Below are 15600 nucleotides of genomic sequence, written 5' to 3' on the forward strand. Positions count from 1 at the left end.
ATATTTGTATATATGGAGCTGTCTGTGTGTGTGCACGTATTTATGTGTTTTTGCGTTGACTACTTTTTTGTATGTGTGTGCATCGGTGTATATATTTGTATGTGTGTATATTTGAGTGAATCGTGTAAATGTGTGTTTGTGATTTTGTGTGTATAAAGGTACATGTCTGCATGTGTGTGCATGTGTGTATCTGTATATTGGTGTGTGTGCATTTGCATACATGTACACGTGTGTGTTTGTGTTTGTGTGCATCTCTCTGCCAGAGGAACTGCCAGCAGCGGGGTGGAGAGGCCATGTCGGGACACTGTAATGTGATCGGGCCCACAGATCATGGCTGAGCTGGCAGCTGGGTCCTGCCAGGGAGAGAGCTCTGGAGGATCTGGGGTCCTGTGTCAGTCAGGGGGCAGACGCGGCTCGCTGCTTCTCACCAGTTGACACTTACACTTCCAGGCTGCAATTCTGTCACCTGACAAGTTGAGCCCTTGCCTGAAATAAACTGTGAGATGTTTTGACATGTGATGTTTCAAAAAAAGAAGTCAAATTTGGCTTAGGCTGTTTTTAAGAATCCCTCCAAGAGAAGCTAAGTTGGGGTGGGTGGGAGCAAAGAGGAGATGCGGGGAAGCATAACAAAAAGTATGTATTGGCTCGGCGCCTGTGGCTCAAGTGGCTAAGGCGCCAGCCACGTACACCCAAGGTGGTGGGTTTGAATCCAGCCCAGACCAGCCAAACAACAATGACGGCTACAACCAAAAAATAGCCGGGCGTTGTGGCGGGCGTCTGTGGTCTCAGCTACTTGGGAGGCTGAGGCAGGAGACTCGCTTGAGCCCAGGAGTTGGAGGTTGCTGTGAGCTGAAATGCCATGGCACTCTACCCAAGGGGACAGCTTGAGGCTCCTGTCTCCAAAAAAAAAAAAAAAAGTATGTATTTATGTGTCATTCTGCATTTTTTAAATTTACTTTTTTTTTTTTTTTTTTTACCAACTGCAAATATTACAAAATATAAAAGGAGTTAGAATAAAAATATGACTCCTCTTCCCCTTCCCGGTCACTCAAGCCCCTCTCCTAATGACATGTAATAATGGACTTTTCCTGTGTCTGTCTTCGATAGTCTCTGCATTTTCAAATATTTACATTTTTTCCCCTCACAGTCAAATGGCAGCTGATGCCACCTGTTACTTTGCACCTTGCTTCACCCCCTGGACAGTGTATCTTGGAGGTTATTCACGTTGGTACTTTACATCCCCCTTGTTCTTGTTAGCAATTCTTTCTAACAGTTAAGTAGTATTCCATGTTATAATTGTTCTGTAATTTAGGTTAAGTACATTTTTATAAACTCCAAATTTCCCTTTCCCTTGGCTCATCTTAATGTTAGAACTGTAGAACTTTTATTAATAGAACTTTAGACTGAAAAGGAAAATCAAATTTTTTGGTCCCCATGCAAGAGTATCACAATACTTCTAGAAGGTTCTATGCTCCTCTTGTCCCTCTGCACCAAAGTTCCTGATTATTTGGGGGATTTCTCCCTCTCTCGGGATCAGTCTCTCCTATTAGCACCTTAAATGTATCCCACTGGCCACCCTAGTTTCACTGTCAGCACACTGCATATGGTGTTTTATAAAAAGCACTTCATTATTTTAAAAAGCAGCAAGAATTAAACTGTAAGGCTATATATAAAAACAGACGGTCCTGCATGATATCAAGATGATTTACGTAAGCAGCAGTGTCGTTCATAGCCATTAGAGAAGGGGCAGGGGGCCATTTGGGCTTTATTTACTCATACATTCATTCATCTCTGCAGTATCAGTCACTTTCTGTCCCCTGTGGCTATCTCTAAACTGGCACTGGGGTTTGAGGGGGAACAGCCCCCATTGCTGCCCTTAGGGAGCTCACAGTTTGGAAGAGACAGACAAACAGTACCCTAGCTCAGCATAATAATTTCTATGTTGCGGTGAAAGTTTGTTGGGGGTGCCAAGGGCCCTCCTAGGCATAGGGACAGGGCAGCCAGAGGAGGCTTCTTGTGGGGGCTGATGTCTGAGCTTCATATTAAGCTTAATTCCTAGCAGCTCCCAGCCTGGCATTGCCTAGGAGGAGCTCCTGGGCAAAACTGCAACAGGTGTTGGCAGAGTGGTGGTGGGGGGAGGGTTTGAATCAGGCTGTGCCTCAGTCTTCTCATCTAGAAAGTGGGGGCAATAGCAGTACCTGGTTCTTAGGACTGAATGTGGTAGCTTGGCATACAGTAAACACCATATAAATATCTGTTGTTGTTGTTTCTATTTAACTTCTCAGAGCCTGATCTGTGAAATGGGGATATTCAATAGTATCTTTTATAGGAATTAAACTGGATGGTCTGCACGAGAAATTTGACATGGTGCCAGGCATACAGTTGGTGCCTCTTAAGTGTTTGTAGCTTTTACTATTCTTATCACCTCCTTGCCTACCTCTGACACCTAGAAAGCAGGCTCCAGAGTGCCTGGTGGGCTTCTTGGGTTGGGGGGAACCCTATCTCTGACGCTACCCTGAGCCTGGGCCTCCCAGCCCAGCTGCTGTTTCTATTTATAGCCTCAGATGGAGCTCCCGCTCAGAACCTTGTTGGGAAACCAAATACACCTCTTGAGGACCAACTGCAAACTTGTGTTCCTGTCAGTTTGGGTAACACTTGTCCATTGGAGACAGCATGTCTCTGCCGGAGCCATCGTTTTGCAGCCTGTGCGTCATGGTAGATGACTCATCTGCCCTGCAGAGCCGGGGCCCAGGGTCACTTTGTGATCTGGGACCTTCCCCACAGTGCCCTTGGACTAAAGTCCAGGTTGAGGGAGATACTCAGGGATCTGGTTTAGACAGCTTTGCTGGGTCATAGCCGAATGGCAGGACCACCTCACCAGAGCCTCTTAGCACATGGTTATAGTGTTTGCCAAAAGGATGTGTTTGGGGAACTCAACAGCAGACATTCTCACTATCCCGTGAACTTGCATCTGTCCATCACTGACCACGTGCAGCCTCTTGCCAAACATTTTACAGAATCCTCCCAACACTTCTAATCATCTTCTCCACCCCCATTTTACAGACAGGGAAATCGAGGTTTAGAAAGGTTGAGTTACAGCTAGCAAATGGCAGAGCTAGATACATCCCCATCTGTGGGGTCACAGAGCCCTAGTTCAGAACCACTAACCTGTCCCAAATCTAATGTGTTGGAACATTGGGGTAGGTTAATGTTGCATCTGCAGTCCAAAAGTTTGTGATTTAGTTTGCTAAGCATCAGAGACCTTTAGCTTACCTACAGGGTGTTTATAAAAACTGGTTTTATTCAAGCACCAAGGAATGGACGCCATTTTATCATTATTTAGGTAGGCGCACCGCCGAGGGTGTGAACAATCTGAGTATACATTCATTTAAAGGGTCATTAACCAAACCCTTTTCACTGGGAAACAACAGATCACACAGGTGGGCTCTGTCATCACTGGATGTGAGCCTTTGGTCAGAGGTTGGCCATCCAGCTACAAAGGGCCATTGAGGCCTCCACTCACTGGGGCTCAGGTCACACCCCAGGAGTGGACCCAGAGCTGAGGCTGGCACCCATGTTCACCATTACGGGTCAGGGGGTGGAACCCAGCCACATAAACACAGGTGTGTCCCTGTGTGGCCCCACCCAGCCACAGCTCAGGTGGGCCTGTTGAGCCCCCTCGTTCAGAGGCCTGGACGCCACTCCCTGTACGCCTGTTACCCTTGCCTGTGTGGCCCATGTCTGTGTGTTTCTCAGTGATTGTCTTATTCTGCCTCTGTTTGCCCGTCTGTCTGTCTCCCCTTCTCAACCCTCTCTCCTCTACCCCAAGCTTACTACCAACCTCAGAGATGACCCTGAGGCCTCCCTGCCCCACCAAGGGAGTGCACACATGTCCTGAATGGACTATAGCCAGGCAAGCAGCCCAGACCTAGCCATGCCCCTACTCAAGCCATCACAGTATGGCCATACCCGGCCACATCTAGCCACACCTGTCCTTACTTGTGCATACCTGGCTCCACCTGGCCACACCTGCGCTGTTGTTCCTGGAGCCCACTGAGAAGGGCCCATGACTGGTGTCCCACCAACTTTCCCTGGGAAGCATCACTCTTTCTCCTGCCATTGAATGGGGCAGAAGCAGGGCCTGGCTTCTGCCATCATCGGAGGTGGTGCTGTGGTCTGCCCAGAAGCCCATCACGGGGACCCAAGTCTGTGGGAAGGATGCTATGATACTATGAGAGCTTTTTTTTTTGAGACAGTCTCACTGTGTCACTCTCAGTAGAGTGCCGTGGTGTCACAGTAATCTCCAACTCTTGGGCTTAAGCAATTCTCTTTCCTCAGCCTCCCAAGTAGCTGGGACTACAGGTACCTGCCACAAAACCTGGCTATTTTTTGGTTGCAGTTGTCATTATTGTTTGGCAGGCCCAGGTTGTGTTCAAACCCACCAGCTCTGGTGCATGTGGCTGGCGCCCTAGCCTCTGAGATACAGGCACCGAGCCTACTATAAGAGTTTTCGCTGGCAGCTTTGAGAGAGTCCCAAGGGCTCTGCCTAGCCCCAGCCGCATCCACTTCCTTCTAGTCTGACCGCCTTACCTTACCACCCCTCCCTTCCCTGGTCTTCCCTTCCAAACTTACTTTTTCCTTCTTTCTTATCTCTCTTATCCCTTTCTTCCCTCTTTTCCTCCCCCTTCACCTTCCCTCCATCCCTCCTATTTACTGAGCGTTTAGTATGTGATGGGTACTGTAACTAAGCACTAAGCATCCTGTGGGAACAAGACACAGCTCCCCCTCTTGGAGACTTTGTGCTGAGAGGGATACACAGTCAACGTATCATAGGAATGGTTTTAGAACCACCTACTGAGATCAAGGCTCTGGAGGAGAGGACCCCCACCTAGCCTGGAAGGTCAAGAAAGGCTCTGGGAGGAGCTGATGTCCCTGTACAGTGTGAAGGAGGAGTGCCCCTTGGCCAGGTGAAGGGGGCATCGTGAGCAGAGCCAATGGCTCAGACAGGCCTGTGGTGGTGCTCCGTGCATGCAGAGCTCCGCATGACTGGAACAGAAGGCCCAGGGAAGGCGAGATGAAGAGGCAAGAGCCAGTGCCGGGCCAGCAGGCCTCAGGGGCTACAGGGAGGATCCAAGCTTTGTTTTCAGGATGACAAAGAGAGCTGTTCAGGTGATGTGTGTGAAGGTCATGCTGGGCCTTTTAAAAGACCATCCTGGAAGCCAGGAGTGCAGGGTGGGTGTGAGACAAACTGGGGGACTTGGCCCATCCTGACCCCCACCCCTTCCCTTTCTCCTCCTCCTGGCTTGAGACCCCACCCGTGGGTACACTTGGTGGACTGAGCTGACCAAGAGTCAAGATACTGGGTTCTGAGCCTGCCTGGGCTTCTCTTCTCTGCCTGGCCCTTAGTTTTCTCCTCTGTAAAATAGTCTTTGTGGGCCTAGAAAAGCTCTGGGTCAAGCTGGAGTCGAGAGCATGTGGCAGCTTTGGAGAGTACAATCATGGCTGTCAGGCAGACCCAGATTCAAATCCCAGCTCCACCACTTTCAAACTATGTAACCCTAGGCATGTTGAATTGCTTGTCTGGGTCTTGTTCTCCTCTATAAAGTGGGTCCATGAGGGTTCCTACTTCACAGTTGCTGGAAGCTTTCCATGGCACTGTGATGGGCACGTTGTCTGCACTCGGTAGCATCAGCCCTTGTTATTACTGCTGGTGTTATTGTTGCAGGTCTGACCTGGACACAGGCTGGTGAGGCCCTGCAGGCCCTCAGTGGTACTGATGGAGCAGGTATCCCCCATGCCAGCCTGGGCCCGGTGACCACAGAGCTCCCTACACGGCTGGGAGTATATAGTTGCAGAGGTTATGAGACACAGTTCTGGAATTTCTCAGAATTGCTCTGTTAGCTGTGTGCTGCCGACAGGGGCCTGACTCAGGGTTCTTAGGTAGATGTGTCAAACACTCCAAAGACATGCAGGCATAATATTTTCTCTTTTCCCCAACCTTCCATAACTATATCGCCTTTTCTGGTTAAGAAGCTCACACCTACTTGCTATAAAAAAATTCAAGAAACATATTCCTCCAACAAATCTTTCTAACAACTGTCAGATGCCAAGCATTGTTCTAAGTGCTTGGGTACAGTCATGAGTCAAAAAGCTCCCCAGAGATCAAGCAAAATACTGCCTGAGGGCCAAATCTAGCCAGCTGCCTGCTTGTAAATAAAGTTTTATTAGAACACAGTGTGCATTCACTTACCTATTAGTCTGAACTGCTTTCAAGTTAACAATGGCAAAGTTGAGTAATTCAGAGAGACTTCATGGCCCTTGAAGCCCAAAATATTCACTATCTGGCCCTTTGTAAAAAAAAAGTTCGCTAAGCTCTGGTATAGATTAACAATTAAGGAGCCCCGTTCTAATTTGTTCTTAATTCATAATGTGTACAAAATAATACTGGGAAGGATGATTTAACCAATTTTATTTAATTTTATCATCTAATTATATTGGGATATAAAATTACAAGTGTGTTACTAAATAAACTAAGTATCAATAAAGAGACAACCTATTATCTCACCACCAGACAGCATCACTATTAACAGTTTGGCATGGAAATCTTCCAGATGTTTTTCTTTGCTTATACGCACATTTGTGTGTTTATTTTTATGGCACTGGTATCACAACACACATTGCTTTGTTACCATCGTAATTATTTTTAATATTTGCTAATACGTGGCAAACATCTTTCTGGGACAGTAAACATCCTTTCTGACGTTGTTCACCTTGCCTGTGTTTATCCATTGTGTGGACACTGAATTCCACCAATCCCCAGCCTCTGAATGTTTAGGTCGTTTGCAGAATTTTGCAATGATAACTAATCTTGCAAGGAGGTGTCCATGTTCATGGATCTTGGCAAGTGTATCTGATGATTTCCTTGAGATAAATTTTTGAATTAGAGTTACCGAGTTCAGGGTGTGCACAGTGTAAATTTTGGAATATGTGTTATGGCTTGTTTTAACATAGCCCTTATAGGAATGTATTAGCCTGGTCTCCCCAGCATGGACATTGGCGAGCCATCATCTTTGCCTGCAAACAAAGTCCCAGAGTTTTCATCCACCAGTGGGTTTGGGGCTTGGTGAGCTAGTATAAGCAAGTAGTTTTTAAACATGCCAAGTTCTTAAGGTTTTTTCCTTTTGGGAGAATTTTTGTATACATTTCCTCCTCAGAGTCTCCTGAAACATGGTGAAGAAGGTGGGACAGGTAGAATGTTGCTGGCTGCCAGAAGCACTGGGCAAGGAGCCCAGAGCCTGGGCGCCCATCTCCCCAGCACTGCTTTCCACGCCCACGAAACCTAAGAGCCCTGTCTGGGCCATTTCCTCACCTGAAAAGAAGGGCTGACTGAATGGACTCAGGGTCCTTCCAGGGCTACATTATAGAACTCGATTAACATCATTTGACAAGTGACAAAACTGAGATATGGATTGGGGACATTGATAAAGGAAGAGTAATTTGGACACAGCTTTTCTGTTTGCCTTGTAACTTCCATGTGTGTTTTCAGACTGCCTGGTAGACATCTACTTGCCTGCAGTCAGTAAGGGGTTTCATAGCAGCCTGTGAGGCAAAACTGAGTTCGAAGAGCTTCCTGCCTTAAAGGCAATAAAATAGTCTGACCTTTAGAAAGTTCTAAAAGAGTCTCAGGCCTTTATTGTGGTTGATGTTGAGCTCTCATGGTCTTGGAAGCTAAGCTCAGGCACTGCTGGTCTGGTAGAATAAATGGTAGTCTATGTGTATTTCTTTGAAGAATCACCACACTGTTTCCTGTAGAGATTGTACGAACAGTGTCTAAGTACTCCTCTGTCTCTCTGTCCCAACACTTGGGGATTGGCTAGTTGGATGATGCTGCACTCAGAGTGTGGAACATTCTTCAGCCATTAAAGATGATGATGCAGAAAAGTGGCTCAGAAAATTCTGGACAGGGCTATGCAAGGATATTGTCTTTGGGTGATGAGTTATTTTAAAATGTGTTCTTTGGGATTTTCTGTTATTCCCAAATGTTGTACGATGAGCTTGCAGCATTACCATAAATATCTTGTAATGCACACAAGTTTACCAGGATACTAAATGGAGAAAGTGTTGGTAAGCAGCTTGCTTTCTTAAGCCACAATTAAAAACGAATTCTGTTACTCCAACTTTTACCTTGTTAAGTAGAGGCCCAGAGAGGTTGAGTAAGTTACCAAAGCTCACACAGCTACTGTGTGTTAGAGTCTGGATTCCAATTCAGGTATTCTAGCTCTGGAAACAGTGTTGTCCAGAGAATACTGAAAAGAAACTGGTCATTAATAATTATTATATTGTGAGAAGTTCTCTAGCAGTGCTGCCCACTAGAACTTTCTGCAGTGATTGAACTTATCTGTGCTGTTCAGTATAGTAGCCACAGGAAGGTAGCTACAGAGACCTTGAAATATAGTTAGTGCCACTGAGGAACTGAACTCTTAATATTACTTAACTTTAATTATTTAAAGAACTCAAATTAGCAAGAAAAGAAGAGTATACAAAAGACACGACCACATGCTATTCGAAAGAAGACAAACAGTCAGCAAACGTACGAAAAAATGCTCAACATCACTAATCATCAGGTAATTGCAAATTAAAACTGCAGTGGGATACCATCTTGCGTCTATCAGAATGGCCTTTTTTTTTTTTTTTTGAGACAGAATTTCATGATGTCATCTTTGGTAGAGTGCTGTAGCGTCATAGCTCACAGCAACCTCCAGCTCCTGGGCTTAAGCAATTCTCTTGCCTCAGCCTCCCAAGTAGCTGGGACTACAGGTGCTTGCCGCAACACCTGGCTATTTTTTGGTTGTAGTTATCATTGTTGTTTGGCGGGCCCAGGCTGGATTCGAACCCGCCAGCTCTGGTGTATGTGGCTGGTGCCCTACCCGCTTGAGCTACAGGCATCAAGCCCAGAATGGCCATTATTAAAAAGTCATAAAATCTATAAATGGTGGTGTGAATACAGAGAGACAGGAGTACTTATACACTGTTGGTGGACTACAAATTCATACAATCTCTACAGGAAGCAGTGTGGTGATTCTTCAAAGAAATACACCAAGCCCAGAATGGCCATTATTAAAAAGTCATAAAATCCATAAATGGTGGTGTGAATGCAGAGAGACAGGAGTACTTATACACTGTGTTCGTACAATCTCTACAGGAAACAGTGTGGTAATTCTTCAAAGAAATACACATAGACTACCATTCAATCCAGCAATCTCACTGCTAGGTATCTACCCAAAGGAAAAGAAGTCATTTTATAAAAAAGACACCTGCACTCAAATGTGTATTACAATAAAGTTCACGATTGCAAAGAACGTGGCCATTTACCACTTTTTTCAAGTAGAGAAAGAAAAATGTAGTATGTATATGCCATGGAGTACTACTCAGCCACGAAAAGGAAGGGGGTAATGTCTTTCATAGCAGTCATCAGATTGCACTTGCCAAGATCCATGAACATGGGATGGAACTGAAGACCATTATCCTGAGTGAAGTATCTTAAGAATGGAAAAACACATTTTCACTAATGAGTGGGAGCTACATGATGGGCACACGCAGGCTCGAAGAGCTGTAAAGGACCAAGAAGGGGGAAGGTTTGTATGAGAGGGATAAAAACTTACTATTGGGTATAGTGAATACCATTTTGGTAATGGGAACACCAAAAGCCCTGACTGAAACATCAGACAGGGTACCTATGTAATAAAAACATTTGTACCCGCTCAATGTTTTGAAATAAAAAATAATAAAAGACCAGTCTGAACAATATAACAAGACCTAATCTCTACTATGGAAAAAAAAAAAAGAGAGAAAGAAAGAAACCCAGTAAGCAGCTGAGAGTGTACTCAGATGACCACTTCTATTCCTGGGCCTCAGGGAGAACTTGTTAAGAGTGCTCTGCCTCTGAGCATGTTAGGTGACCTTTCAAGGCAAAAACAGAAGAGCCGCCCTAAGCAGGGACTGACTCCATCCCTACAGTGTGCTGACAGCCACCCCCATGTGCTGTCTGTGGGCCTGGAGCTTGGGCAGTCTGTTCCAAGAATGGCAGAGCCTTAAAGATGTGCTACATTTGACCTAGTGATTCAATACTTAGGAATTTCTCTTGTAGGGATAGTCGCAAAGATGTTTATCGTATTATTGATTATAGCAGCGAAATATGATCAGCAAAGTAATAGTCCCAACACTTGGGGATTGGCTAATTGAATGATGCTGCACTCAGAGTGTGGAACATTCGTCAGCCATTAAAGATGATGATGCAGAAAAGTGACTCAGAAAATTCTGGACAGGGCTATGCAAGGATATTGTCTTTGGGTGATGAGTTATTTTAAAATGTATTCTTTGGGATTTTCTGTTATTCCCAAATGTTGTACGATGAGCATGCATTATTTTTGGTACCTAGAAAAAGAAAAGGTCTGACAGGTAATATAATAGGGTGTTTGGGCCTGTGAGTGTGGCTACTTCCCAGAGGTGACTGCAGGACTGAATGTGAATTCCAGTCCTTGCATACACCTCACTTTCAGCATTCCCATGATGGGGTGCATAAGTATCCCCAACATGTGAGAGAAAGATAATAGGACAGGAAGTGAGCATTTATTGGACTTTTCCTGACTACCAGGAGCTGTCATGTGGGAAACCTCATTTGGCATCTGTGCCCTTGGGGTTACCACCATTTCCTCACTCTTTATGACTTCTGTGCAACTCAGAGAGGGAAGTGATGGCCCTGAGGTCACACAGCATGGCTTCCCCAGGTCCTTGCTCATTCTGTTGGGCCACATACACTTGCTCGGCTAACGATGGTTCCAAAGAAGTAAAAAGAGGCCAGCTCCCCATGTCTGGAAAAGCATAACTGCTGGAGACCAGTCAGCTCACCTCCAGTAACTACTATATGCCAGCCAGAGCCCATGAGGCTGGAGCACCCCAGTGTTTAAGGGTGCATCTGCTGAACACAGAATCCCAGAGACTGCGACCCCCCCCCCTTCCTGGTTCCTTGGTGTTTGACATATAGTAGGTACTCAGTAAATATTTCTTGAGTAAATAACTTCTGTGTCCCACTTTGCCTGATACAATTGATAAGTCATCCAGCATGTGCAGCAGCAAGTCTAGGGAAGGAATGATCATGGTGGGTGCAGGAGCTTTGGGTTAGTTGTCTGGGTGGGAAGGTGGAAGAGCACTTGCATAGAAGATCAGGGAGAGGAGGATAGAGAGTATGTTTGGAGCAGGGGCAGGGGCGGGGGATGAGACTGGACAGGAAATTTGGGGTTCAATTTTAAGTGGCCATGGAGATTGTGTAGGAGGACAGTAGGGAGCCCTTGAATGTTTTTGAGCAGGAGATGAAAGATCTAAAGCACATTCCAGCAGAATATGCCTCCTGACTCCAAATGGAACTGCAGATATGCCTTGTTGGTCTCTCTGGATTCGGGGGGCAGGGTCACTCTCACCCCCTTATATTCACCTCCATATTCCTCAGCAAAAGGTGGTGATTGCGAATGTCTCTCAAAGCTCAGGCAGCCAAGGCCATTTGAACTGTTACTGTTACTGTGCCAGAGGCCCAGACAAGGAATTAGACTTTTGGTCTTGCCTGGAGGGCTTTTCCCCCACACAGTAAAGCACAGGTTCAGAGGCTCCATCACAAGAAATGGGCTTTTAATTTGCCAAGTGGATAAATAAGCCACAATTCATTCGATGGAGATTGATGGGCTGCCCATCTGTGGTAGCCAGTGCCTTTGCTCCCTGCCTGACTGTGAGGGCCCAGGCCAAGGGCAGAGATCAAATAACTGCCCAAGCAGTAGCAGACCAAGGGGTTGATGTTGCCTAAGGCACAGTGGTTTGGACTTGGGGGGTGCAAGACCCCACCTGGGTTTGAATTCCATGTTGTTCTTTACTGGCTATTTGATTTGGAGTGTGTCACTTTACCTCTTTAAGCCTCAGTTTTCTTGTCTGTAAAATGGGGATAGGCTCATAGAGGGACTGCAGTCCAGCAAAGTGATCTCATGTCAAAGCTTAGCCTGGTGCCCGGCCTAAGTTCACTGCTGCATGGATGCTGCTCTGGGTGATGCTGGTGGAGGAAGCCTGGTGGCTGTGGGCACCTTGAGTGAGATGCCCTAACCAGCCTGATGAGTCTTGGCAGCACTGAAGGCAGAGGGAGGTTTGGCTGGGCTGTGCAGTGAGCGCAAGAGAGGGGCTACCAAGGAGGGGTGACACCCAACAGGACACTGTATGCCAGATAGAGTGACTGTCTTGTTTCAGTCTGCCCAGCTGTCATACCAAAAGTCCTGTGTCCTGGGATGTCTTGGGCAAACCAAGACTGTTGGTCACCCTAGTGCTCAGCCACGATGTCTGCCCCAACTCTGTGGGCAGCAGGGAACTGGGACAGGTTTGAGCTTGGGGGCCAGGCAATGTGATTTGTGTCGGTTGAGACTGTGGCTCTGTGCGTTTCCTTTGACAGAAGTCTCCCACCCTGCTTGTCCTTGCAGGACCAGCTGAAGCAGTGTTTCTCCAGGCGACCCCCAGAGGCCAAGGACACAGACACTCTCGTGCATGAAGCCGACAGCCAGTATGGGACGTGGACAGAGCAGCGTCAGAGCAGGGAGAGGTAGGATGTTTGGGTGGGGATTCTGGCGGCAGGGATGGGCATCTGGGTCGGAGTTGATTTCTAGATTGCTAAACACTCTTTTGTCTGTAATTGTAAGAGGGAGTAAGTCATACTCACTGTAAAAAAAAAAAGAAAAAGAAAGAAATTTAGGAAGTACAAAAAGAAAATAACCTATGAAATATCCAAGGGAGGCAAATTCAGAGACTGGAAGGAAGTTAGGGGCGGGGCAGGTGGGCATACCCGATATGTGGGGCTGGGGAGTGGCTTCTTCATGCCTACCCGGTTTTCTTTGGGGTGATGGAAATGTTCCAGCACTACACAGTGGTGGTTGCACAACGCTGTGACTACACTGAATGGTGAATTTATGTTATGTGCATTTTACCATAGTAAAAAATGATAAGGTCATTAATAATAAAATTGGGTTGAGGTTGATGGAATTGAAAATGGCGTAAGAAAAAAATAAAAGGGAAACAAAAGTTTCCTACAGTGTCTGTGAAAGCCTTTTCCTCCCCCTAACTGTGAAACGTGTTTCGTAAATGAGCTAACTTAAATTTGACTAGAATGCCCCTGCAAGATTCCCGGACTTTGAGTCTGGAAGCCTGGGTGTCAGTTTGCGCACGTCACACTGTGCGGATTCTGTGAGGCCCCCCACCCCCATCTGAACCGCCACAGATCCCACTTGGGCACTTGCCGTAGGTGGGCGCCCCCTGCCTTCTGGCAGGGGCACTGCAGCCTCCCTTCCCCTGGCTTTCCTAGGCGCTGTCCCACTCCCAGCCCTGGGCAGGAGCGCCATCTGCTGCCTCTCCAGTGGTATTTCTCTCGCCCTTTGAGGATTTGCCTCCCCTGCGCTCCACAACCCCCCAACATCCTCCATATTCCAAGTAATAAAATCATCCCAGGGCTGACAAAAAGCATGGGAAAATGCCAATACCTGATCCAAAGTTATACTCAAGGGTGTAGTTTTTGGGTCTTTGCGGTTGGGCCCACCTATCGGGTATGCCCACCTGCCCTTTTTCAAGGTTAGGGATCCCTATGCCTGAAGACCCTGGATTCCTTGTCATGCTCTTGACTTACGTATCTGTTTTTATGTGTGTGTGGAGGGAATCCAGGGGGGAGAGAGCTAATGGCTTGAATTATTTATAAACTTTCTGTCTTATGTTTCAATTCTTGGAGTATCCCTGAATATATTATCATGGAAAGAGATTTTAGAAGTAGAAGAGATTTGAGAACCTGCATTCTGGAGTCAGACTAAGCTCAATCTAGTTCTGCCCCTTTGTACAAGCAAATTCATCTCTATGCCTCAGTTTACTCATCTTTAACAAGGCTAATATTTAATTTTATGAAGTTGATTCTAACTCACAGAATTGCGAAAGTTTAAAGAGTATAAAATAATCCACAGAGGATTAAATGACACTGTTTTTAGCATAATGCCTGGAACGTACTAAGTGCTTGGTAAATCTTTATTGAATGAGAAAATGCAAAAATGCAGGAGATTCCCTAGCCCTGCTGGCCCATGGGTAACTGCTAGTAATCATTTGATCTCTGTATGTCAGGCCTGTCCTGTCCAACAGGAATATACGGTGATGATTTGATCATTATATACTGTATATATGTGTTGAAACATCCCTCTGTGCCCATAACATGTATAATTATAATGTGTCAATTATTAGCAAAAAAGGAAATACAATGTGAGCTGCAAATATAAGCTATATATGCGATTTAAAATGTCCTGGAGCCACACCAAAAGAATAAAAAGAAACAGGTGAAACTGATTGTAATGATGTATTTCATCAAAACCAACAGATCCAAAATACTATAATTTCAACATGTAATTAACATGAAAAGTTATTCATGAGATATTTCACATTCTTTTCTTCTTTCAAAGTGTTGTAAATCCAGTGTGTACTTGTCACTCAGACCACATCCCCACTCTCACTTGCCACATCCCAATAGCCACATCCCAATAGCCCAACAGCCACCTATGGCAAGTGGCTGGATATGGGACAGCCCAGGGCTGACTCCTCCCATTCTGGACCTGGCCAGGTGTTCCAGCACCTGCCTGGCATATCTTCTGCTGTTTCCAAAGAGTTTCTCCTCCGGGGACGTGTTTGTCTCTTGTATCCTGGCACATAAAGCACACCCCAAGCTGTACTTTCTGCCACCTCCTTAACTTGAAATTCTGTTCTCTGAAAAACCCTCCACAACCATATCTCCCTTCCTTACCTTTCTTGTAGCTCAGCCCCTGAGTCCCCAGACAGCAGTGTCACATCGACACAGAAACAGCCCCCCAGTAGCCGCTTGTCTTCTCTGTCCTCCCAAACGGAGCCCACCTCAGCTGGCGACCAGTATGAATGCTCTAAGGACCAGCAGAGCACCAGTGTGGACCGTTCCAGCACTGACCTGGAATCTACTGATGGAATGGAGGGGCCACTCCCACTGGACACCTGCCCTGCAAAGAAAGTGGACGACTTCTCTTTCATCGATGTAAGTCAATCAGCAGGAGCACTGGCCAAGTTGGAAATAGTAATTTTTTTCTTAAATGAAGTCCCATTGAATTTCCTTTTCAGGGGATAGAATCTGTACTTATTCCAAGGCCCCCTGCAGTAGGCACAGAAGGCACAGTCCTTGAGCTGGGACTCACTTGTGCATATACTTGGATCTGCCATATATCCGCTTGGATATCTGCCATATATCCTTCTTGGACCAAAGGTCTTCACATCTTCAAGCCTCAGATTTTTTTTTTTTTTTTGTATTGTTGGGGATTCATTGAGGGTAAAAGAAACCAGGTTATACTGATTGCATTTGTTAGGTAATGTCCCTCTTATACTTGTGTCTTGCCCCCCAAAGGTATGTCACACACCAAGAGCCCCATCCCCTCCTCCCTTTCCTCTCTCTGCTCTTCCTTCTCCCACCTCCTCCCTCCATCCCTCTCTCTGCTCTTCCTTCTCCCACCTCCTCCCTTTCCTCTC

The 15600-nt window shown here is 46.2% G+C and overlaps 1 protein-coding gene across 3 annotated transcripts in view; it reads left to right on the forward strand.

Moving 5' to 3' along the window:
- The window catches only part of KIAA1671 (KIAA1671 ortholog), a 156992-nt gene that overhangs the window by 123432 nt on the left and 17960 nt on the right, over positions 1-15600 (forward strand). For all 3 annotated transcript variants that reach the window (XM_023513249.1, XM_023513248.1, XM_003789832.3), the window contains exons 6-7: positions 12513-12631; positions 14866-15115. In XM_023513249.1, coding sequence (XP_023369017.1) covers positions 12513-12631; positions 14866-15115 — 369 coding nt within the window. The remainder of the gene's footprint in view (positions 1-12512; positions 12632-14865; positions 15116-15600) is intronic.

This window comes from Otolemur garnettii, unplaced genomic scaffold (assembly GCF_000181295.1).
Source record: "Otolemur garnettii isolate 467f Iridium unplaced genomic scaffold, OtoGar3 scaffold00038, whole genome shotgun sequence".
NCBI lineage: Eukaryota > Metazoa > Chordata > Mammalia > Primates > Galagidae > Otolemur > Otolemur garnettii.